The sequence below is a fragment of the Nansenia antarctica genome, assembly GCF_963989245.1.
Source record: "Nansenia antarctica genome assembly, chromosome: 3".
In the NCBI taxonomy this organism is placed as follows: Eukaryota; Metazoa; Chordata; class Actinopteri; order Argentiniformes; family Microstomatidae; genus Nansenia; species Nansenia antarctica.
The window spans coordinates 56187046-56210810 of NC_137688.1; the positions used below are offsets into that span (position 1 = coordinate 56187046).

The 23765-nt window shown below is 43.5% G+C and overlaps 2 protein-coding genes across 3 annotated transcripts in view; one reads left to right on the forward strand and one right to left on the reverse strand.

Annotated features, from left to right (window-relative positions):
* Positions 1–10109, reverse strand: part of cdk19 (cyclin dependent kinase 19) — a gene marked incomplete at its 3' end in the record, with an annotated part of 33196 nt that extends 23087 nt beyond the window's left edge. For both annotated transcript variants that reach the window (XM_080525507.1, XM_080525506.1), the window contains exons 1-2: positions 9966–10109; positions 7012–7087 (exon numbers count right to left, since the gene is read on the reverse strand). In XM_080525507.1, the coding sequence (XP_080381633.1) occupies positions 7012–7087; positions 9966–10093 (204 nt within the window). In that variant the 5' untranslated portion in view covers positions 10094–10109. The remainder of the gene's footprint in view (positions 1–7011; positions 7088–9965) is intronic.
* Positions 10110–10977: 868 nt separating this feature from the next.
* amd1 (adenosylmethionine decarboxylase 1) lies at positions 10978–23765 on the forward strand. Its single transcript, XM_080525410.1, has 9 exons — positions 10978–11272; positions 14914–15000; positions 18573–18699; positions 18898–19000; positions 19175–19217; positions 19363–19507; positions 19817–19909; positions 20103–20258; positions 20405–23765. The coding sequence occupies exons 1-9, from the start codon at positions 11163–11165 to the stop codon at positions 20546–20548; spliced, it is 1008 nt and encodes a 335-aa protein (XP_080381536.1). The 5' UTR covers positions 10978–11162; the 3' UTR covers positions 20549–23765.

The window sequence follows — 23765 nt, forward strand, 5'->3', positions numbered from 1 at the left end:
CCTGTGGCCAGGTCACAGCTAGGACAGACTCTGTGGCCAGGGCCGCCAGCACACTCCTAAAAGGGACACATAAGAGCTGGACCCGTGAGGTCTCTTGTTTTTTCAGGCCCCCACTGATTCTCATATACTGCACAACTCCGCACAACATTGAATCAGTTGAACTATTAAAATATGGAAGGGACATTTAGCTACATCAAGTCCTGGCAGTCAGCATAACAGATACACTGTCGAATTTCGAAAAGGCTTTAAGATCAAAGGGGTTCTGTCTCACACTCCGATCTACGGCCAAGACCATGTCTCAATGTGGCTTGGCAAAAAGGTGGGGATAAAGAGAGTGTGAGGAACCACTAGGAAGCAGCCCAGCCAAGCAGTCCTGCAGTGTGCTGTAGTGTAGTAGGGGACTGATTAACGAGTTGGCGTCTCTCAGATGGGGCTACAGAGCACTGGGTCGATAAATCCGCGGCAGGCTGCTGTGTTTAGAACTGAGACCGCTGCTGGTCCAAGTGAAACACTACGGCTCTGTGTGTGTGTGTGTGTGTGTGTGTGTGTGTGTGTGTGTGTGCGTGTGTGTGCGCGTGTGCAGATGTGCATGCCAAGCTTTTCCCTGAGACTGAACAAAGTGAAGGCAGAGCAAGCATTCTGCTCCGCAGCAGCCAGCCATTTGCTCTGTTGTCACGCCGACCCTGCTGACGCTGCTAAAAGCTGGGGCGTTGAGTAGGCTCACCATGGTCTGCTGCTCTGTGGAAGACTAGCGTAGCATATTCTCAAAAAGAATGGATACCCTCAACGCAGGTCTTCAGCCCAACAGAATGCCCCAGAAGAACATGAGGAACTCTTATTGTGATTTAGAGTCTCCTTTGTGTGTCGTAAACTATGTCAAATAGCACCTTTTGATTCGAAACCCATTCGCTTTCCACGACCATCAGTACCTCTTCTACTATTACCTTGTTATGGAACTAAATTCAAAATGTAATATCCTCTCCACTGACTAACTAATAAAGCCTATCCCTCCCGGACACCTTGGCACTGGCAAGCATATCATCCATGGTAACCGAGTGGGAGAGCCTGTCAACGAACTCCCTCTGCAAACACAACCGAAATATGGTCATGTTTGCACAGTGATCCGAATACTGAGGGAGGATAGCTTACAGTGGCTAACTGAGCCTTAGCACTGACAGGATAAACAGCATAGACTCCCACCCAGGGCCCAAGGAGGGACCCAGAGTGGAACCACAAGATGACCACAGGACCCACTGATGTGTACCAGATGTCTCTGTGTTCTGGAGCACCCATTTCTCCAGTCCTCTGATTGGCTATGATTGGCTATGATTGGCTATGTCTCTGGGTCATTGTGATGCATAAAACGGCATTGATTGATCTACCTCAACCAGCCTCCCCTGGGCCTCATTTATAAACATTTGTAGGCACAAAAGAAGGCATACGCCAATTTATGGATTTATTCAAAAACTAACTTAATGGGAGAATGTGCGGTCCTCCACGGACACTTTGACCCATGCGTAATAAACTGCAGAAATTAGAAACTGCGACTCCGATGGCAGAAGGATGACATTTGAGAAACACTTCGAAATGTATACCATTGTGTAAAATAAATCTAAACAAAAACATGATTTAGGATAATAAATACAAGCAGAAATATCTGTTTTTGCAAAATAAAGTTACGTTTAAACAGACTCAGGCAGGCAGCTACGAGTGCACAGTTTCATTGTTATCAAATGTTCGTTGCCCAGAATTTCACTGGGTGAAATTTCATTTTTTCTGCTGTTTAGCGTTTCACTGACCATTTATAGGCAACTATGGGTGTTAAAAGGGTGGGACAAGACGCTTGCTCATGTGCAATCGAGTTTGAGTTGATTGTGATTTATTAAGGGAAACCGGCGTGTTATAAATCAGAATATTTTTCTGCGTAAGCACTTTCTGTGTTTCGTCCACCTTTTCACGTGAATCCTCCGCAGTTTTTTAACGAGGCCCCTGGTTTCAATGCATGGTGTGGTGTTTCAACATGGCACGCCATTGGGGCAGTAAGACATCATGTGCACCAGTTTACAATGTGCAGCCTACGTCAATCAATGTATAGTGTAAAATATTTGAAATACAAAAACATGGGAACCAACAGAGAAGAAGATGGGTGGTTATTTGATCTTTCTTTCACCCAGACAACAGCATAACAACATTCCGGCCTGTAACAACCAACAGCAAAATATAGGCTAAACATAACTGGAGGAGACACTTAATTGTTGGGGAGAGGCAGCCATGTTATGATTGTTAGGAGAGTCGAAGCGGATGCTCATTAACGGTAAATACAAGTAAATGGACTTGAATTACTGTATTGATCTGAACAACTGTGTTAACTTTGCACCGAAACAGTCAGTTCAGGGTGATTTGAAAGGCCCGGAGGTTATTTGACACCAGTAATACTTAACTGGCAAATTTAACCATGGGGCAAAACAATCTATACAAACCCTTACATGGGTTGTGCGTGACCTGAAATTGACCAGGCGGCAGCCCTGCTCTCTTTACAGATCTATCATTAGGTATCTGTTATTCAAATCTATCTTCTATTCACATTTCTGAAAACAACACAGTTAAGTTAACACAGTTGGGCCTAAATGTTTTGGCAATGCTTTGTCATGGGAAAGAGAAGATAATAATCTCAACACCCACTTGTCGGCAGCACCCTAGTCATGTACAGTACTTAGACAAAAGCCATTGTTGATGTTAATAAAACAAAAGGGGAAAACAGGACTGGTTTCAGGGGAACGACTAAGTTCATAAACAATGTTTCAATCCATGAAGGTCAAACTAAACTCAATAGACTAAGTCTGAGGCACCCACACCTGTTAAGTTTGGAAATAGATCCTCAAAATAGATTGTGTGAAAATGATTGCACAATAAAAAGGCCTCGCTGCATTGGACAGTGGTCAGACTTTCCATGTGACTCACAAAACACTTTTGGACAACCAGTGAGAAATACTGGCAACTCTCAGGCCACTCCACAGTGAGATGCGATCAAACAACAAACTACTGCTCCATGGCTGAGGTGGGGGAAGAAAAGACAATGACACATAAAAACACCAAAAACAGGCTGAAATAAAACGGGTTTGGTTTAGTATCGACTAGACATTGGGCCAAAGGGCCCAGGAGAACATTCTGAGCAACAGATAAACACAACCAAGTGAAAGTACTAGAGACTTTCTCTTTAGCAGAGCTCATTACAATCTGAAGTTTTTACTCAGAGGCCTACGCAGGTCAGTTAAACACCCATAACCTCCTCCTCAGGATTTACCAAGTACTGTCTAAACATGATCTCCTGTGTCACAAGGGTTGAAGAGGTGAGGTTCAACAGGATGGTCCACATTATGCAACCAGCTGCTTAATTCCTGTTTAAATTGTCTAGTATCGTACAGTACAGCACAAGCAGTACAGTATATTGGCGATATACTGTACAGATTATTTGGTATCAACAAGATACAGAAACCCTCGCTTACAATGCAATGAATAGTTTCATCGGTTCTGAAGTCTGTTTTTATCTAAGATCCATTGCCCAACAAGTCTCTGGGGAAGGAAAACATTATCCAACCCACAATTCAAAAGCCTAAATGAATCCCCTTTTTAATGATTGCCTGATTTGAAAAGGTACATTCAGTTGTACTGTTATGATTTTTCCACAACTTCAGAAGGGCACCAACATGGAAAATGTGAAAAAAAGCCATTTGAATGCACCAAACCAATAACACATGGCAGTGACCCCCCCTCCCCAGCCTCCCCCCACCCCCTCCTCCTCCTCCCTGCCACCGACTCCCCCCCACCCCTCTTCCTTCGGGAATGTGGCATGCCAAACGTTAACCTCTTGCACAGTTCGCACAACGGAGCGGGTGGTGGGGGGGACGGGGACAGCACAAAGAATCCATTGTTCTGTTTAAGCAGAGCTGGTCTGGGAGACTTTGAGCGAAACCAATTGCTGGTGGCTCTCAGATTCTGCAGGCACCCCACCGCTCTGCCTGGCTTTCTATGCTCCACCTAATGGTGGTGGTGGGAGCCTCCCGTTGTACTGCTCACCCCCTACCCTACCCCCCAGGTGCTAGTTAACGGTAAATACAAGTTTGAATTACTGTATTTATGTGAACAACCGTGTTAACCTTTCAGCGAAAACAGTCAGTTCAGGATGGTTTCATTTTGACAGAAAAGGCCGGAGGTTATCTGACACCCTTAATAGTTACCTGGAAAATGTAAGGCAAAACCAACCATCCATAGGAACCCCTACATGAGTTGTGCATGACCTCGGTATAAAATGGCCCCTGGTAGCAGCCCTGCTCCCTTTACAGATATATCATTTTGCATCTCTTATTTAAATACATCCTGTATTCACCATTTCTGAAAACAACACGTTAAGTTGGGCCTAAATGTTTTGGCAGTGCTTTGTCAAAGGAAAGAGAAGATAATAATCTTAACACCCACTTATGGGTCAGGGCAGTGCCTGTACGGCCACTCCCTCCTGACCCTTCACATTCCTCACCCAGAGCGGGGGGCCACCTCCTGCTGGGGACCTGTGAGGTAGACCCACATGGACTGGATGTGGTGTTTAGGAGACTGCAGGTGTGCAAAACAACGGTACCTTCATTCATTTCCTGTATTGTATGTATGAGTGGAACTGACAATTTACTTCGTACTAGGTTTCTGTAGCTTTACTCAACACACAACATTAAATTGCCATCATCTTTCACTGAGCTCGTGAAACAGTTCTGATCTCATCATGATTCACAGACTGATCTCATGTGTTGTGTTAGATGATCATTCCCAGTGACAGTAACTTGCTCCTTGTTTGTCAAAATAATGTTGACTCAACTTGGGAATGCCTTGGGGACATAGGTCTCACATGACGAAGAAACTGTCGTCGTCGTCGTCGTCGTCGTCGTCCCCCACCCAGGGCAGAACACTGCGATCTCTGACGCTCGCCTGTGGCAGGGAGGAGGCGCCAGGAGAGAAGACAGGAAGGCCTGTAACCTGACACCTCACATCAGGGTGCGGCCACAGACTGTCATAAGAGTATCCACTATGGAGACACAAGTGAGGTGTGTAAACACAACAGACCATTGTGTAAACATCGCAGGCGAGCCGAGGTGTTGAGGGACACCTGACCGGTACCGTTGGCGAGTGGTGGGTCGGGACGGGGACGAGGACGAGGGGATTTGGCTGGGCTGGGGCCGTGGAGCAAGCCAGATGGAGCTCATCCAGTCCCTCTGTGCATCACTGCAGAGCCGAGGCGGCCGCTTGTCGCTAACACACTTGCACCTCTGCACAAAAGACCCCAGTTATCCTCCCTCTGCTGGAGCTATGGAGCTGGAGATCGCTTTGAAACTCACCACTCTGCTGACAGCCATTGACATTGTTGTTTTTCTTTACAGAGATTGCTCAGTCAAACCATAGCTCCTTTTAATGCCCCCCACTAATGGGAATATTGATTTTGAGAAAGGAAAAGAAAGTAACAAAATGAATGTTTCTCTATAAAGATGTAAGATACTGTTGCTGTGTGTAGCCAATCATCATCAAGTGAGCTGGACTGTATTGCTGGTGAAAACACAGAACCAATGTCATCACAACAGGAGAAACTAGGCAACATAACTGACATTGTGAGGATCATGTGTCACATACCTACTGACAACGGCATGTGGGTAATATGCACATCAGACCTTTACATAACACAGCATGTCTACCACATGTCTCTGCTGTTCCTCACAGAGGACATGATGAATGACACAAAGATAAAGCTTCAGCTGACACCATACCCTCCTCTTCTGCATTGTGTTAGCAAGAATCACTATGTGCACTTATCGGCCTGTGTAGCATTTTCAGATAAGGCACACTAACACTAATGGTTTAACCATTTTACTGTTCTACTAAGGAGGACCTGTGGTGTCTTGCTATGGGCAGTTGTTTAGTTGTGTGTGTTTGTGTGTGCCTGATTGACTGATTATTGGCGGCATCACACAGTACAACCGCGCAGACCATCATTGTATACACACTAGTGTATACACTTACCAGCACTACCTTAATTAGGCCCCTATACTTTCTTTTATTTATTTTTTGTGTCTTTTTATTATTACTACTCAATCTTTTCAATTTGTAAAGCGTCTTTAAGTGTCTAGAAAAGCGTTATATAAGTCTAATGTAGATTATTATTATTATTATTATTATTAGTGTGTACGCTCCCTAGCATGTGAGTAAAGATGATGTGCAGTGTGCATGGCCATGAGGAGAATCGTCCACTCTGCAGGCACTTCTAGGACATCCTATTACATCAAGCTATTACTTCCTGTAAACATGTGGGTACAAGAGTAGACTCTCCAGTGGAGGTGCAACAGCGGTCTTAGGCAGTGGCGGACTCAGGCTGTTTGAAGGGCAGGGGCTAAAAAAAAAACAGGGCACCTACTGCACAACATCTCCCCATCAGTGCACATGGTCAAGTTTAGACCATTGGAAGGGCAGCCAATAGGGCACATCCTCTAATTTTGCCACTCAAAAGGGCACTTTAGTGTGACGTTTTTCAACTGTGGGGGCACATGGTCAAGTTTAGACCATTGGAGGGGCACCAATAGGGCACGTCCTCTCATTTTCGCCACTCAAAAGGGCATTTTTGCCACTCAAAAGGGCACTTAAGAGAGGCCCTGAGTCCGCCAGTGGTCTTGGGTCCCTGTTTGTGCCTTTATCTATCTCCAGCAGCTGCCCAGTCGTGGCAGCCTCACTAAGGATCATGTTATAGGAGGAAGCTTTATCTGCAAGAGTTAGAGATTACAGTGTGCATAGTAATGGTTGTAATGCCTTCTCTGATAAGACGAATACATGGAGATTACATTTTTTACAAATAACGTTCAGAATCTGATTTCCAAGAGAAGTTACGATAGGCTATTGATTTAGAAAATCGGATTAACTCTTCATTGCCAGATTTAAACAAATACAAACATGAAAGGTCTTTGAATAACATTATTAACTCACTGCGATTTCCCTGCAAGCAGACATCGATATTCCAGTGCCTTCAATTTGTTTTAGTGCATACTCCTTCTCATCTTTCCTGCACAGAGACAGACAAAATTAAATAAAGACAACATTACAAACCAGGTTTATTTGTTTGGCAATGTAGCATACAAGGCCATTTACATGTTCTTGAACAGCATAGTTAGATTAACGATATATACAGTATCTGGTATAACGGCCGGGAGTTTATGAGGGAGAGCAAGACAGAAAAGGTGGGGAGAATACAAAAACGTTTGAGATGATAGATAGCCAGTCACGTGCTCAGGAAACAGTGGAATCTCTGCCATTAGCAATATCCTCTGGCTGAAGACTGCTATTCCCCCGCCACAGGAGTACTCTGTTGTTGTTGAGTGCAGTCTCTCCCCAGAGCCCTGATCATTATCCACATCTCGCCCCCAATGCAAACACAGAGCTCAGATTCAGCTACACCTCAAGCGGCTCATTGTGCTTTCTGACAACACACACTGCAAAAAAAAAGTATCTGTCCAAAAATTGCTGTGTCAGTTTAACACGTAGAGCTTTCTCCCTTGTGGTTTTACATTTAGAGGATATTCCTGTGCCCTTGTAAAAACCGGCTGGTGGAGAAAGGCACCGAAAGATGTGCCTGCCAGTAAAGAAATATGAGACGTATTATGGCGTGCACACGTACAGTGCACTGCGATGCAGGGAACTATTGATTATTTGAGATAAGCAGCGTTCTAGTGTGGGGAGAGCAAACCTAATATTGATTCTTGTGGAAATATTATTAGGACATGAGGAGGATGGACCTATGTATGCTTTTTAAGGCACATGGGGAAATATTCATGGTATCAATGTTATGATGAAGACCATATACTGACTATTTCACACAAACAATGGCTTTGTCTGATGATCATTCTGAATGAGTATGGGGCCTGTATGTATATCAAACATTTCCCTTCAGATGTGTCTCCCTCTCTCTGCTGCATTAGCATGTGAATTCAATAACATAATGGCCCTGATAGGTCTTGAATATGCATTTTGTTAATTTGCACTCCAATTAATTCAGCAATGAGCACAAAAGACAAACAACCATACTGACCTGTTATGCTTTACAAAAACTCCTTTTAACTCTTTCAATCATGAAAAAAAACTTAGGGAAATGTCAAGTCTACAAAAGTAAGAAAGTGAGACGAAAACAAGAACAAATGTGAGGAAGAGGTGGTGGGTGCGGGTGTGGGGAATGGATGTAATTCCAATTCTTTCACTTTGCTATTTTCTTGAGCAGTATTCAAACACCATCCAGATAATGGTAATGGTGAATTACAACTTTTCTGGGCCTTCACATTAGATTAGTGTCCAGAGGCTCCTGGAGGAGCTGGTGGGTACCTAGTGTGGGTAGGGCCGTCGCACAGCCCACAGGGCTGCCTTTTGTGCCTCGCAATAGGCATCCTGATTCACATTACCAAACTCACATACATGTATACCTCCCCTCAGTGTACACAGTCGAAGCATATCGTCTTCACAGCCCGTGAAAATAGTGACTCACAAGGCTAATATCAAATACTTAGCAAGAGGACCAAGATAATAGTATCAATATTTGGAACAGTATAGGACAACATACATCATAAGGTGCTATAATAAAATACATTATGAAAAGTGTTTCCTAAGCTACTACGTATGGACAGATGGACAACAGGACTGACAGGCTATCAACCTTAAAAAAAACACTGAGTACACTAGTCCTCTGAAAGTTATGCAAATAACTGAAACATGCTAGGCTATTTCCAGCATCAACTAGGCTAGGTTTACTGGACTATGTCTTATTTTCTCTGAGAACAATAGCCTAAAGACTAGGTCTACAATATTGTTTTTGGAGTTTGTAAAGCTTTTCTAACCAGTGAATAGTCTGTTTATTGAAATGAGTAAGTGTGTGACCATGACTTTGGTACTAAGGGCAGCAAAGGGTGGCTTGTTCTAACAGAATAGAATTAGTGTTAGAATAAGCCACCTTTTTATGATGTACTTTAGTGATGATCACATAAACACTTAAATTAATGGGTATTACTGTATTACTATTTATGACTGATTAAAAAACAACCAATGAACTAAACTGTCGAACTGTCAACAAATCATACATGCTATACAAACCACAGAAGGATACCTTAATACCATAACGGTACGAAAGAAATGTACACTGTGCTATATTGACATTGTCTATTACTTCATAGTTCATACAAGGCAAATTACACAGTATGTAAAGCTATGTGTATTGCATGAGGAACAAAACACCTAATCTATTAATCAATCAATAGTTATGCCTACTGTGTGGCACTATAGACCTACGAAAAATATGTATTGGTGAAATTGATAACTGCAAAGAGGAGAATTTGGAACAACATAAATTACAAGAATATTCCTTATGAGATGTTTGGAGAGTCTCTCTCACCTCTCACCTTGTTGGCAAAAAACATAAGAATTGCACCAACATATGCAATATGGAACATGCATAGCTGTGTTTGGCTACTCATGTTATTATAATTCTAGCACCAAAAAGGGAACATACTCTACTGCATCGAGTTCGGCTGTCTGTGCAAGGTTATTACTGTTACTGTACATAACATAATGTTGGGCAGCAAAGATTTAGCCAAGTTGATCAAAATCAGAAAATAATATCATTTACGAGTTCCCACTGAAGATATAAGTTTTTTAGATAAATAACACATTGAAAGTAGCTCCTTCCCATGAACAGTCTGTCAAAAAATAAACACCACCACTGTGTTGTTTTGGGGGAGGACCGTGTGAGTGAGTGCGTACATGAAAACAAAAACACAGACACGGGCAGCGCTCAGGGTGGTTGAAATCAATTCTCTGTCCAACGTACAAAGAAATATTGTCTTCGTAAGGCATTCTGAAATCAGTTTATTGTGTAAACAATAACGTTTTCAGATTCTTACCCGTCTTTGCGCTTAGCTTTATAAACGTGCCCGTAGGTGCCTCGACCCACTTTGCAACCTTCATATTCGAACAGATCTTCTACTCTCTCTCTTTCGGCCGCGAGCTTTGTTTTGAAGTCGTAATCCATTTTAACCCATAAATATTTCTTAATTTACAATAAAATAAAATATTAATTATTACATGCATTAATTAAATAATCTGGTCGTTTTATTCCCCCACCATTTCCTTGTTTGGGATTTTGGTCTGCTCCGCTTAATGTTCACTGGCTCGTTGACGTTTCTAATTGGCACGCAAGGCTTTATGGGGAAGGTAGTTTTCAAAAACACCAGTTTGTATTTTGAGCATATAGGTTAACGGTCTGTGAAACTACAACCCGCATTTCGCGCTACAGATACTGCACTTGCGTACTCATGAACTCTCTCAAAAAAATGCGGGGTTAATGTCATGTTTTTTTCTGATACAACTGAAACCTATTGCAACCACCGGTTGAAGTTTGACATAACATGTAGGTCTCTTTTATGTTTTAAATAGAATCTTCAGATGAGAGAGACTGGGCTAAACAACAATTTCATACTATTTCCTATTGCCATCTATTACCACCATATGCGTTTATGTAGGTATGATTACGAAAGAGGGATGTAAATGTAGCAAAAATCGTCCTTATTACACACCAGCATTTTTAAATCTGTAAAAAAATGTTTTGATACGGTGAACATATCAGAATCCATTAACAATTGGCTGAAACTTTGATAAACGTGGAGAAGTAGTAGACATTTACATTCGCATTGGTAAATATTTTACAGCTGCCAATTTAATGTATCATCTCTGTGGTATCATCATTTGAGATAGGAAACGGAGGCCTAACCTTTGTAATGTTGACAGTTGTCAAAACCAATCCTCACTTCTTGAGCAAGAATCCGTCAGTGCGATTCGTCTAACTTGAGACTGACGTATTAGAGCCGGTGAATAAAACCACTGTGCAGCTCTCATTCTGCGCTTTACACAGTATGGCCGGCGATATTAGCTAGCACTCGCTCTACAGTATTCTCTGTAAAAGGGAAGACGGTAAAACCAAGAAATTACACCTGGATTGCTAAAGGACTATACTTAATAAATTATAACGATCAAGCAAGGACTAATTAAGTAGAAAACGTAACCAACGTTTAATTTCTGTGGTTGGTATCTGTTGTCTCACGATGGAAGAGAACGGTGCACACTTCTTCGAGGGAACCGAGAAGCTGCTGGAGGTGTGGTTCTCTCGGCAGGATGAGACCAAAGGAACGGGGGACCTCCGCACCATCCCAAGGTTTGTGTTAGTGATGTGAAGACTCGATGAATACAGTATTTATTAATGATCTGCAACTACCTGTCATTTCAGTTAGCTGAGTAGCTTAGCCACTGCTCTCAGGCAATAGTTCATCTGTTAGCGACTGGATAGTTAACACATTGTTGACTAGACTTCTTTCTCGGACAAGTGAAGTGACAAGCTCAGTCGGCTCGCTAAACCACCTCAGCATCCTTCACTCGCGGGCATGTCGCGTGGTCCCTAATCTGTGGATGACCCCCCCGTTCCAACACGTAGCGCAGGCTAGCCAGCTAGCGAACGTCGTCATTCAGAATGAATTACCATCCCCCCACTCCGACCACTGGCACTCGCTTGCTACTAGCTAGCTGAGTCATTCGTTCGTTCATTCATTCAATCCGTGTTTAGCTCACCTGTATGGTTGCCCGAAGACTGTCAGAATTCAGACAACTGTCAAGCTCTTGCCAAACATTAACATTAAATCTGTCCTCAAATTACCCAAATGTGTCAAGATATTTGGCCCGTAATGTCATTTTCAGGTTGCTGCCTAGAAAATTGTTATGCTTGAGAGAATACTAGGGCCTGCTGCTGAGATGAGGCAGGAGGTGGACTATTCTAGCTTGACTGCTCGCGGGTTTTTAGTGTACTGCGCATGGTGTTTCTGGGTATCCATGCTAACTGGCTAATGGACATGTTGCCTACGGATTTGACTGTATGAGCACTTTTATAAATGACCACATCCAGTGTATTCAATATAACTCGCTTACTACTCGTATCTACAATGTAAACTCTGAAGTTGTAGCTACACATTCCACATTTGTTCGTCTGCGTCACGCACGAGGGCCCTGGCTAGTGGCATGTGGTTCTAGCGTGCGCCGTGTCCGCTGTGCGCTGGGTCGTCTGTTCTATGATGAGCCCCATTGACAGTCGTGGACTTACAAGATTTACAACATCTGCAGTGCAGAATAAACCACCACACACACCATTGGCAGAATCAACTGTCAGTCAAGTGACCGTCCATTATACTTGTGCTTACTATCCCAAATGTAATCAAATAGCTGTATGAAGGCCATATACAAATGAAATCAGTCGGGCTCAATGAATTAACAATAAACTACATGGAATCTTGGACGTAGCTCCTGGTACTTACACAGATAAGATTGGTAATATAATTGCAAGATAGGCAAACGGCTATCAAAAACTGACGAGCCTGTGATTGATTGGAAACTGAAACGTTGTAATGTCATTTATGTTCAAGCTGTCACGTTTTTCCCTGACGTTATTATCATCCAGGTCTGATTGGCCGGGGGCGTACTCGAAAGGGCAAGAAATTGTAACGCGCGTGCCTTGATCTGGCATCTTTTGTTGGTTAGGCTAGCTGACGGAAAAAAACAACAACTTTACATCAGATTTAATCGGGTTATCTTCATTTTTTCTTTAGCACATTATTTACGTAGTCATGCCCTCCTAATTATTGCACTATTATACACCCCGATATGAACTAAGCTAGAGCAAGCTAAAAGTGCTAGGATGAGAAATCGTTAATGCCCCTTTTGGAAGGGGAACATTTGGTGCTAGCCCTCAACATTTATGGCTAAGGGCATGATGGGAACAGCTGGTTGGCAAGAGTGTGGTCTCTAGTTTTCAGGTTTCCTTCCATGGTCTGTTTCTGAAATGACCACTACTCTCTTCCCTTATTAAACATGTTTGATCGCAAATGGCAATCGCATGGATTGGGACTGCTTCAGACTTATACATTGATACATTTCAGTAGGTTTATTTCGATGAAGGACTGATTAGCAGTCGTGGTCACTGTTCACCTCCCTCTCTGTGACACGGTTCATATCCACACTTGCCAGCTCTAGGGAAAGCCTGAGTTTTCTGGTTGTTAACATAATCACCATGGCTGGGTTTAGAAAGTGTGTGTGGCCAACTGACTGAATGACTGCGAGTATTAATTTACAGCCAGGGAAGATTAATGGCTCAGAGAGAGGTGTTAGTGGATCAGTGGTGCTGGAAGCATGCCAATGTCCAAATAAGTCCACAAGGGCATCTGATTCACAAATCTGGATTTCACATCCACCTCTGTCTCTCCTGACCGTTTTAGGTCTAAGGAGCTACTGATGGTAGCCTACTAGACAGGAGCTGGGTTTTGGACATCCTACCCGTCTGTTCCTCTTCATATGTTAAACGATAGTTTCCATGATCTAACATACGGTTCCTGGTGCCTATTGTCATCCATTCTGCAATATTCATTATGTATTTATCACCTCAGTCGATCTAGCCTGAGAAAGATGACCCCATCAGTAACCAGGAATAGCTACAGTGTTCATTTCACATTGACGTGAGCTGGCGTGAAAGTGTCCACTGACAGTCCCTCTGGCTTGATGTTGCAAGAGTCTAATAAAAGGAATTCGGTCAGGAAATTTGTCTTCACTAATATTAGGTCTGAGCCCTGTAAATGATCTCCACATCATTGTCTTGTTGCCAACCTTCAAGGATTATATTTGTCTGTGTGGTAACTGTGGATGGATGAGCGACAGAACGACCATTTGCAGTTGAACACATTAGGATGCCACCTTCTGTATGTTTGACCACTGACATGTTTGAGATTTATTGGGCATTGTAAAGGTTTTTGCTATCAGCAATAGCCGCATCGACGGTAATTACTACATGAATGTCCAATGTTTGTTGGTGTTTATCTTTGAGGAATAACCAATGTGTCCTCTACTTCACCTGCTGTTGCTTATAACCAACCAGGTGCCACTCATTGAGTGCTGGATTCTCAATTCAAACCCATTCCCCCCACTAGTCTGAGGTTGAGCACATTTTTCTAGATTCAAAGGTCACAAAGCTTTTTGAAGTATGGACCATTAAAAGGCATGTCAATTCATGTGGCCCCGCCGATCTCGCCGGGTTGTGCAACGCACCTAGCAAATTCCCCATTGAGCGCTGTGCTCTTCAGCCTCTACCAGACTGCTCTATAATGGGTGCTCCACACGTGCTCGCTCACTGAAGCTGCTCTTCCAAGGTTGTAGTGGGAATGTGACGCTGCCTCGACACTGCAGCTGTCCTTGAGTGGTGAATGCAGGAGGAGGGGTTGCTGGGGTGGGCGGGGGGGCGGGGGGGTGGAAGGGAGCAGTCTGCTGCTCAATTGTTGAGCAGAAAGCTATAGTGTTTGCCAGAGAGAGCCTCAGCACCAGCGTTCTGGCTGCACTATGCCAGGCTGCGAGTGCCAGGGCTCTGGATCAGTTTCAAAACCAAACCCTGAGTATACTGGGGATGTTCTGCCCATTGCATTTTCCTACTGCCAGCCTGAAACATTTCTTTGTCAAAAAATGAACCGTGAATTTGTTGAAACCATTGTGGAATTTAGTTTGTCACACACCATTGATTGGCCTCAGGTTCCAAATGACTTGCAATCTATTTATTTACCGACCAACCACATTTTGTATTGACCTGTTGTTAATGTCCCCTTATTTTGTATTTCTTTATTAACGTTAATTGAGAATAATGTTATTTATTTAGTCTCTTCTAGCAATGGAATTTGAATATCAGTAATTGCTTCTATTATGCTAAATGTAAACAAGCAAAATCTAGGTTAGTGGGTTGCATCATCCTAAACACATCTTCTTGTCTTTCAGGTTTGAGTGGGACAAACTTCTAGAGAATGTGCATTGTTTGATCATTAGTGTGACAAAGACTGACAAGCAGGAAGCTTATATACTCAGGTGAGTTGTACTGACTGTACTGCATCCTTGCACCACTGTCACCTTGGCTCATCTCTTTCTCCTTTTCCGACCAGATTAGAGAGCAGGATTTAGACAGGTCTGCTCCAGTAAGCTGCATGGAAACCGGTCTCTCCCCAGGGGTGACGAGAGAGCTTTGGTTTCTCTCTGGCTCTATTCTGGATGGCTAGTTGACCCGAGTCTTATCAGATGAGGCAGGGGAAAGTAAACCATGTAATGTTCATCCCTGCTAGCCCACACAAGCACAGGTTTCTAGGTGTCATCCTCTTGACAGTGAGCCAAGAGCCTGACCCCTGTGTGACACCCGTGTCCGTCAACAACAAGACCGTCATCCACCTAATCCTTATTACCAGTGCCCTTCCTACCATTCCTCATTTCATTCCATGCATTACAATGAGACCATCCTTTGATTTCAGCCTCCACCAGGCTCCTCTGGGTGGGGGACGGTGTTTGGACTGTGGGAAGTCTCCATTCCGTCCGATCCACACAATGCAGTGCGGATTATTATGACGGGGGAGATTGAGGGGGAGGATCAACTGTCTAGCTGCTGGGCTGATATTAAGAGGGCTGAGTAGTTGAGGGGCGGGGATGGTGATGTCACTATTGGCTTGGGAACGCCTTTAGCGCTGAGTCAGAACAGACGGCCCTTGAGATGGATCTCTTGTTTTGTCTGCCTTGCTGTAGAGCAGGGACGTCGCATTCAGCCGGCTACAGAATCTTCAGATGGAAATATGTTATAGAGAAAAACACGCATTCCTTCTGTCCTGTAGAATAGGGAACCGTCATCTCTGACCAAGAAGGGTTTATATGCGACATTCTTGAATGTTGCAACCAACTGAATATGACCTAGATAGGCGTTGTGTACATTTTACGCTGACAACTCCTACCTGCCCACTGGGTAGGGGAGTGTCTGGCAGGGAGGGAACCCTGGCAGGGGGCTACTCCTCGGAAACCAGTCAGAGGAAGCCTGTTAGACGCCATGTGATGACTAATAAGACAGATTTTTTTTTTTCATGGAGGAATGTAATCATGTGGGTTTGGAGTCTGGTCGTTGTAAACAACAATTGCAGGTCCCACAAGTGTTGGCCGAGGCCCTTTCCCTGACTGCTTTAGAAAGGGTATGCTTGCTCAAAGGGGACTAAGATAAGCTGTTTATAGCATCTGGTAATTAGGCATGCCTTCTCTAGAGCTGGTGGCAGGCTAGCGATCAGCAGGAGAAATCCAGGTCACGGCCGCTTGTCATCGTCTGCATGGAGTCTAAACAAGACAGTCCAGCGGTCGTTAGGGTTGGGTATCGTTTGGGTTTTATCCGGTACCGGTTACTAACCGATACTTTAAAAACGGTACCGGTACCAAAACGGTACTTAATTCGGTACTTTTGATTTTTTTAAAAATATATATATAATATATATATATAATAATAATAATAACACGGTCGACAACATTAAACAGCTTTTCACTTTTTTATTGCTGAGGCACAATAACCACAGTTACTCCTACAACCACAGTTACACCTACAACCACAGTTACACCTACAACCACAGTTACACCTACAACCACAGTTACACCTACAACCACAGTTACACCTACAACCACAGTTACTCCTACAACCACAGTTACACCTACAACCACAGTTACAACCACAGTTACACCTACAACCACAGTTACACCTACAACCACAGTTACACCTACAACCACAGTTACAACCACAGTTACACCTACAACCACAGTTACAACCACAGTTACACCTACAACCACAGTTACAACCACAGTTACACCTACAACCACAGTTACACCTACAACCACAGTTACAACCACAGTTACAACCACAGTTACACCTACAACCACAGTTACACCTACAACCACAGTTACACCTACAACCACAGTTACAACCACAGTTACACCTACAACCACAGTTACAACCACAGTTACACCTACAACCACAGTTACTCCTACAACCACAGTTACACCTACAACCACAGTTACAACCACAGTTACACCTACAACCACAGTTACACCTACAACCACAGTTACAACCACAGTTACACCTACAACCACAGTTACAACCACAGTTACAACCACAGTTACACCTACAACCACAGTTACAACCACAGTTACACCTACAACCACAGTTACAACCACAGTTACTCCTACAACCACAGTTACACCTACAACCACAGTTACATTGTTGAGCCAACAATATAAACATAGGTTAAATAATGTTACTGACTGTAGCTAAATATTTGCTGCTGCCTGTCTTGGATAGGACCCTCTTGAATGCTGTACCACATAACGACACCTGGGGTCGCTTGGGTGCGGATCAGACGGTCTGCCTGACCTCCACACACCCCTCACCCTACTCCCCCTCCCCCAGTCCAGCTAACACCATCCATCCTGGGCCTACCTACCTGCATGTTTAATCTCTCAATCCCCCGTCCCTTTCCTGGTTAAATAAAACAAAACAAGAAATCATAGAGGGCGAATGTCCACTGTCCCCCTCTTTAAATAAATAAACGGAAACATTATTACTAACCTGAGGAAATGCTGTCATCATCATCCTCAATGGGAATGGCGATCTCCGCCTCCCCCTCTCCGGAGGTGCTTGCTGCTCAGCCGAAGGGCGGGTGAACTTGCGCAAGCTGTCAAACACGGAGCACCCTTCTACCCTTAAATGTATCGCGTGCGTTGTCAGGTGTTTCATCAAGTTCGATGTGTTGCCTGCTTTACACACGAATGATTTAAAACATTTTGAGCACTTCGCGTTGTTTTCATCGAGTCGGGTGAAATGCAGCCACACTTTAGAACGCTTCATTGCGGTCTTCGGCATTCTCGGTGACCTCGTAGCTAGGCTAGCTAGCGAAATTAGATAATATGATTATGATTATTATGATGATAATAATATCAATACAATAATACAATCACTAACTATATTACTACACTTACTATAAACTCACTCTTCTTCTTCTCAACACAACTGCTCACCTCACTACCACGCACGCACTGATTGGAAATTGGAAACAGGCGATGTCACTCACGTCACGACTCAAGTCACGTGTGGTTGACTGTTGCATGACACCGGACACCAGGGGAAGATTTTTTTTGTGTGTGAAAAGTACCGAAATGAGGAACCGAAATCTCCTTTGCGATTCGGTACGGGTACATACCGAATGTAAAGTAACCGGTACCTACCGGTACCGATTTTCGGTACCCAACCCTAGCGGTCGTCACTAAACACTCGACCGAAGTCCTACAACCTGAGAGCTGAGAGCCTAGCCCATACCTTTACTAGACTCTCTCAAAAATGTTCATATGTAGGGGCGCTTAGGTGGCGTAGGGGACTAAGCGTTGACCATGTAACCGCAGGGTTCCCGGTTCGATTCCGGCCGCGGACATATCCTGCATGTCATCCCTTCTCTCTCTCTCCCATACTTCCTGTCATATCTCTACTATCTCTATCACAATAAAAAGAAAAATATGGAAAAATAACTTTACATTTTTGTTCATATGTTTGTCATCTTCTAATTTGTCTCCACTTGTCCCCTTTCTGCCCTCAGTGAGAGTAGCATGTTTGTCTCCAAGAGACGTTTCATTTTGAAGACATGTGGAACCACCCTCTTACTGCAAGCACTGATGCCTCTGCTGGAACTCGCCAGGGAGTACTGTGGCTTTGATGCCATCGAGGTTAGTATGACACAAGCAACCATGTGACTTCTACATGTTCCATTAAACCAATATGATTGTAATATCAGCTTATGGTCATATGCAGTATTGTTTATGTATTATGTCCTGTTTTTGTTTGGGAGAATGATCATGTGTTACTGCTCTCGGGGGAAAAGGTATGAAACCTCATCTAATCCAATCTCTCTCCAACACCCACAGAATTTCTTCTATTCTCGCAAGAACTTCATGAAGCCCACCCATCAGGAGTTCCCTCATCGGAACTTCCAGGAGGAAGTGGAATTTCTCAGCCAGATTTTCCCAAGTAAGTCAATGTCTAATGCTCAGTTGAATTCCCAAACTGTTCAGTCACATATTGCATTGAAGTGAAAGGCTGTAAGAGTCACTCCGCGTGCCATGGTGAGAGGAGTCAGTGAGGAGGATATGAGATATTGGTACATGAATTGAGAAAATTAAATGTTGCCCTCCTCTTTTCCAGATGGAGCAGCCTACTGCATGGGACGTTTGAATTCTGATTGCTGGTGAGATTATATGAAGACTTTTAATTAAAACTGCGTTCTATGAATGGTGACTGATGCTGAGGAGTGGGTATATTGCCATTGAGAACGATTTTGCTTTGTCTAGAACTGCTGTGTATATACGTCATGTTTTGCTATTTACCCCCAGGTACCTGTTTACTCTGGATTTGCCTGAGTTCTGGGAGAACAAGCATGCGGATCAGACGCTGGAAATTCTGATGAGTGACCTTGAGCCAGCAATTATGGACCAGTTCTACATGAAAGACGGTGTTTCCGCAAATGATGTCACTCGTGTAAGGACCACTAATTAACTAATGGCATCATTAGTACATAATCATTTTCTTAAGAGGGGGGGGGGGGGTCCACTCATGGGCACTGTCAAGTACTGTAGTGGCTGCCCAGATCACGCTATCATCAACACTGATAAATTGTCTTGATTCATTTCCGGAAGACATAAATCATACAATTATTCCTTCCTTGGATCAAGTTGGGGTTTTGAGTGGTTCATCGTATATTTACTTTCTGCTGCGTTTTTATAGAGCACATCACTGATATATATACTGAGTACTTTATAGATTTTTTTTCTGTCTCTGTTTTCTCAGATGAGTGGAATTCGTGACCTGATACTAGGTTCTGTGATTGACGCCACAATGTTCAACCCTTGTGGATACTCCATGAATGGAATGAAGACTGACGTAAGTGGATTCTGCCGATGTCTTGTCGACTCTCGTGGCACCTGAAAAGCCTCCTCTGAACATCTTCACCTCTGGACATCTTCCTTCTGTTTGTCCCACATCTTCACCTCTGAACATCTTCCTTCTGTTTGTCCCACACCTTCACCTCTGAACACCTTCACCTCTGAACATCTTCCTTCTGTTTTTCCCACAGGGAAGTTACTGGACCATCCACATCACTCCAGAGCCAGAGTTCTCCTACGTCAGCTTCGAGACCAACCTCTCCCAGACATCCTACGATGATTTGATCAGGAAGGTAGTGGACGTCTTCAAGCCAGGAAAATTTGTGACTACGCTTTTTGTTAATCAGGTGGGTCGATGTTCAAATGAGGGTTACAAGTTCTTCATTTTATTCCAATTCTAAATGTCAGATCCTGACTGTACTTGGAATCTTCAATGTAAACAACCTTTCTTTGATGGCGTTTTTTTTCTTCCCCCCATCTTTTTCTCCTGCAGAGCTCAAAATGTCGCAGTGTCTTTTCTTCCGCCCAGAAACTTGAGGGGTACAAGCGCCTCGACCGCCAGTTGGCCCAATTCAACGATTACAATTTTGTCTTTACCAGTTATGCCAAGAATCGTCAGCAGAACCAGCAGAGTTGATCATCAAGAATGAAAAAGAAACGTAAAAAGAAAGGCGGTCGTGTGGGGCTCCTCCTCAGCGGCCGTGGTTCTTCCCTAGCAGAGGGGCCCCTCCCTCTCTGCTGCCATTGTTCAGGATCTCTTGGCTCTGAAGAGCCCACGGGCCCTAGTTTAACCTCCAGTTTGAATTGTATGCATTGTTGTACCTATGACTTAGAACTCTTGCATGAAAGCTCTTTTCTCTGTTTAGATATTCTAGCTCACTCTTGCTGTGATCTTGAAGTGCATGTAGAGGAATTAAACACGCTCTGTTTGAGGCTGTCCACCCGTGCCCCGCGCACCCAGTGCAGCGTCCCTTTCCTGCAGGTCTCCCCCCTCATTCCCCACAGACAGGGCTTTCGTGCCCACTAGGCCAGGGTCCTGGCGTGCTCAGATGAGTCCGCCTCTGTGATGAGCTTACCGTTCCACTGTCCTAGTAAAAAATCCAAACCCCCACCATTCTCTCGCACTGATTTGCTGCTTCATTTGACCTGTTGCACGTGCGCATAATTTTTGTTTTTGACCTTTCCGAGTGCACTTTAAGAACACACCGTGTTTTATAGCTGACCCAAGCACACACCTTGGTATGAAATAATAAGGCCAACCTTTTTGTCTTTTTTAAAAGTCTAAATTAATTTGTGGTCTCATTGAGTTGATATCTGCAGTTGATATTCATGCCATAACATTGTTGTCAAGTTAATGTCAGAAGATATTCCATTAATTCCATGTTTAAAAAGAATTGCCATACTTAATGTTAGTGTTACACTACCAGAGGAATGGATGGAGGCTGAGGGGGGGGTCAAAGTGATTTGGTTGCACATGGCTGTAAGCGGCACTGGAGCCAAAGGAATTCCTGCTTTGTGAGGTTTTAAAGCAGTGCTGTAATTGGGTCAGAATGCCTCTGTTCACTCAGCCATGCTTCTCCACCTCGACAATCATTTAGCCTTTGAATGTGTCTACAAATAGACTTGCTTTTCAGTTTTAGTCCCAGGCAACAGTATTCATATAGAGTAAGTCATTTAAGATGTACTGTACAGTTGCTTCAGTGTTTGGAATGTCTAAATGTACACTTTTACCCAGGCTCCTTTTACAGTATGCTGTACCAACAGGAAGCCTCTGGTACTTGAAATTCCCAGTTATTTACGCACTCTAAATGTATGCGTTCATATGAATTAGATGAAAATAAAAAATAGTCAACTGAATGTAGAGCAGCCAAGCAAAAAAAGAAAAAAGAAGCTGTCCCAACTTTGAATGTACAGGTCCCCATAGAGAGGAGCTCGATGAGGGCTTTATCAGAATGTATATGACTCAAGGAGACCCAGTCCCTTTAGGTAGCTGTGGTGTGGGTCAGAACAATGCCCCTCTGCCGTCCAGCATGTCAGCCATTGTCCCCGGGCCCCAGCAGGTCTCCCCTGGCCCCAGAACCATGCTTGACATAGTGGCTCTCCTGGCTGCACCGTGTGGCCCTGAATGGGAAATAATGAATCAGACACTTTGCTTAGTGCAGCGGTTGCCCAGCAAAGCATTTTTCTTTTTCTAAACAATGTACATCCTCTCTCTCTTTCCCCATCTATACAGACATCGGTAAGCACACAATAGAGGCCCACCAATCTGAGCATGCCAGGCTGATCCCGGATCATTCCACACATAACTGTTGCATAAACTGCCATTTTATTAATTTTATTGTGCGCAGACGTTTTTGCAGTGAATTGGTCTAAAATGTGACTCCATTGCAGTTTTTTGGAGTACCATCAATGCCCTTTGTTCAGTGAGGGAAAAATCCTGTGACACTGGTGCATGTGACTACTAGTGCTGTATTGCTTGACAGTGTAGTGTGCTGCAATCTGTTCCTCATGTGTAAGTAGATCAATGTGCTTCACCTTCCTCATGTTTTATCAGCTAAAAATGTAGATGAGACTGAGGCATCCTGATGATGTTTTATTGAGACAGGTTGGAGACTCTTCCCCTTTGGGATGGGATTATTTGTTTGTACTTTTCCTCCCTTACAGTGCTCAAGGCAGGTCCTAATCTCTACAGTTGGTGTACAGGTATGGTTTGTAATTTGATAACGGTTTTGATAGAATGTTGAGGATCATCATCTCCATTGGCTGCTCAGTGATGTTCATGATGCTTCCCCTGCCAGAGAATGCAGATTGAGTTGAATTTGCTGACAGAGCTGGAGCGGATGGGAAACGTTTGTTCTTTTTTCTTTTCTTTTTTTTTCTCTCCTAACTGCATTTAAGACTGCAGTCATGACCTGCCTTCAGCACTGAGGATTCTATCCTGGGCTTTTCCACCAAAATGTTGAGAATGAAGAAAACATCAAGCTGTTTCGGATGGCTTGTGTAACACTGAAGTATGTGGATCACTTGATGGCAGAAAAATTGGGCTTCCTAAAACTAATGTTACGAGTGGACCAGTAGAGTGAATTATGCCTTTCATGTTAGGACCTTAGGCAAAGTTGACAATTGGAATGGCTTCCCTCCATGTCTGTTGTGGGTTTTGGAGTGGTTTCTTATTTTTTCCTGAGGACCAACCTTTGCTTGGTGTCCTTACCTGAAATGTTATGACTCGGATGCCTGTGGTGATCTGCCTTCTCAGTGTTATAGGAGCTGAAGTAAACATTACATTTGCACCAGCACTGCTCACAAACAGAGGTAACTAACGGCAACTGTTTTTGGATTGTCCTATTTAGACGTGAACATCTGAGTAGTGGGTAGTCCTGTTGGTGGTTTGGAACATTATTTTTATTTTTTTTATTTTTATATATATATATATATATATATATTATAAACTCAAATGCATTTTTTGCAGGTTAATAGTAATATTTTTACAAAACATTTTTGTAAGGAATGCATTTTTGCTGGACCAATCATTTTTTGTTCTTTATTTGTCCCAACTGTTTTGTTGTAAAACCAGTGTTCCAAACATCTTTGTTCTGAAGTTAATGGGTGACCTTTGGAAGCAAATTCGATCGTGTATTTTGTTCTGACCTTACTCTTGAATCTCATAAAGGGGTTTAAGGGAAGGGAAAGTCCAAGCCTCCCCGAATGTGAGAGCGGGTGCAATTGCAGGATGTATCAGGATGTACTGAAGGGAAACTTTGCTGTTCTAATTCTTTTGCTATTCTTTGGATTGTCAAGATGTGCTAAATATATCTGTACTACGAGCTTGATGCTTTAATAAAAAAAAAAGATTG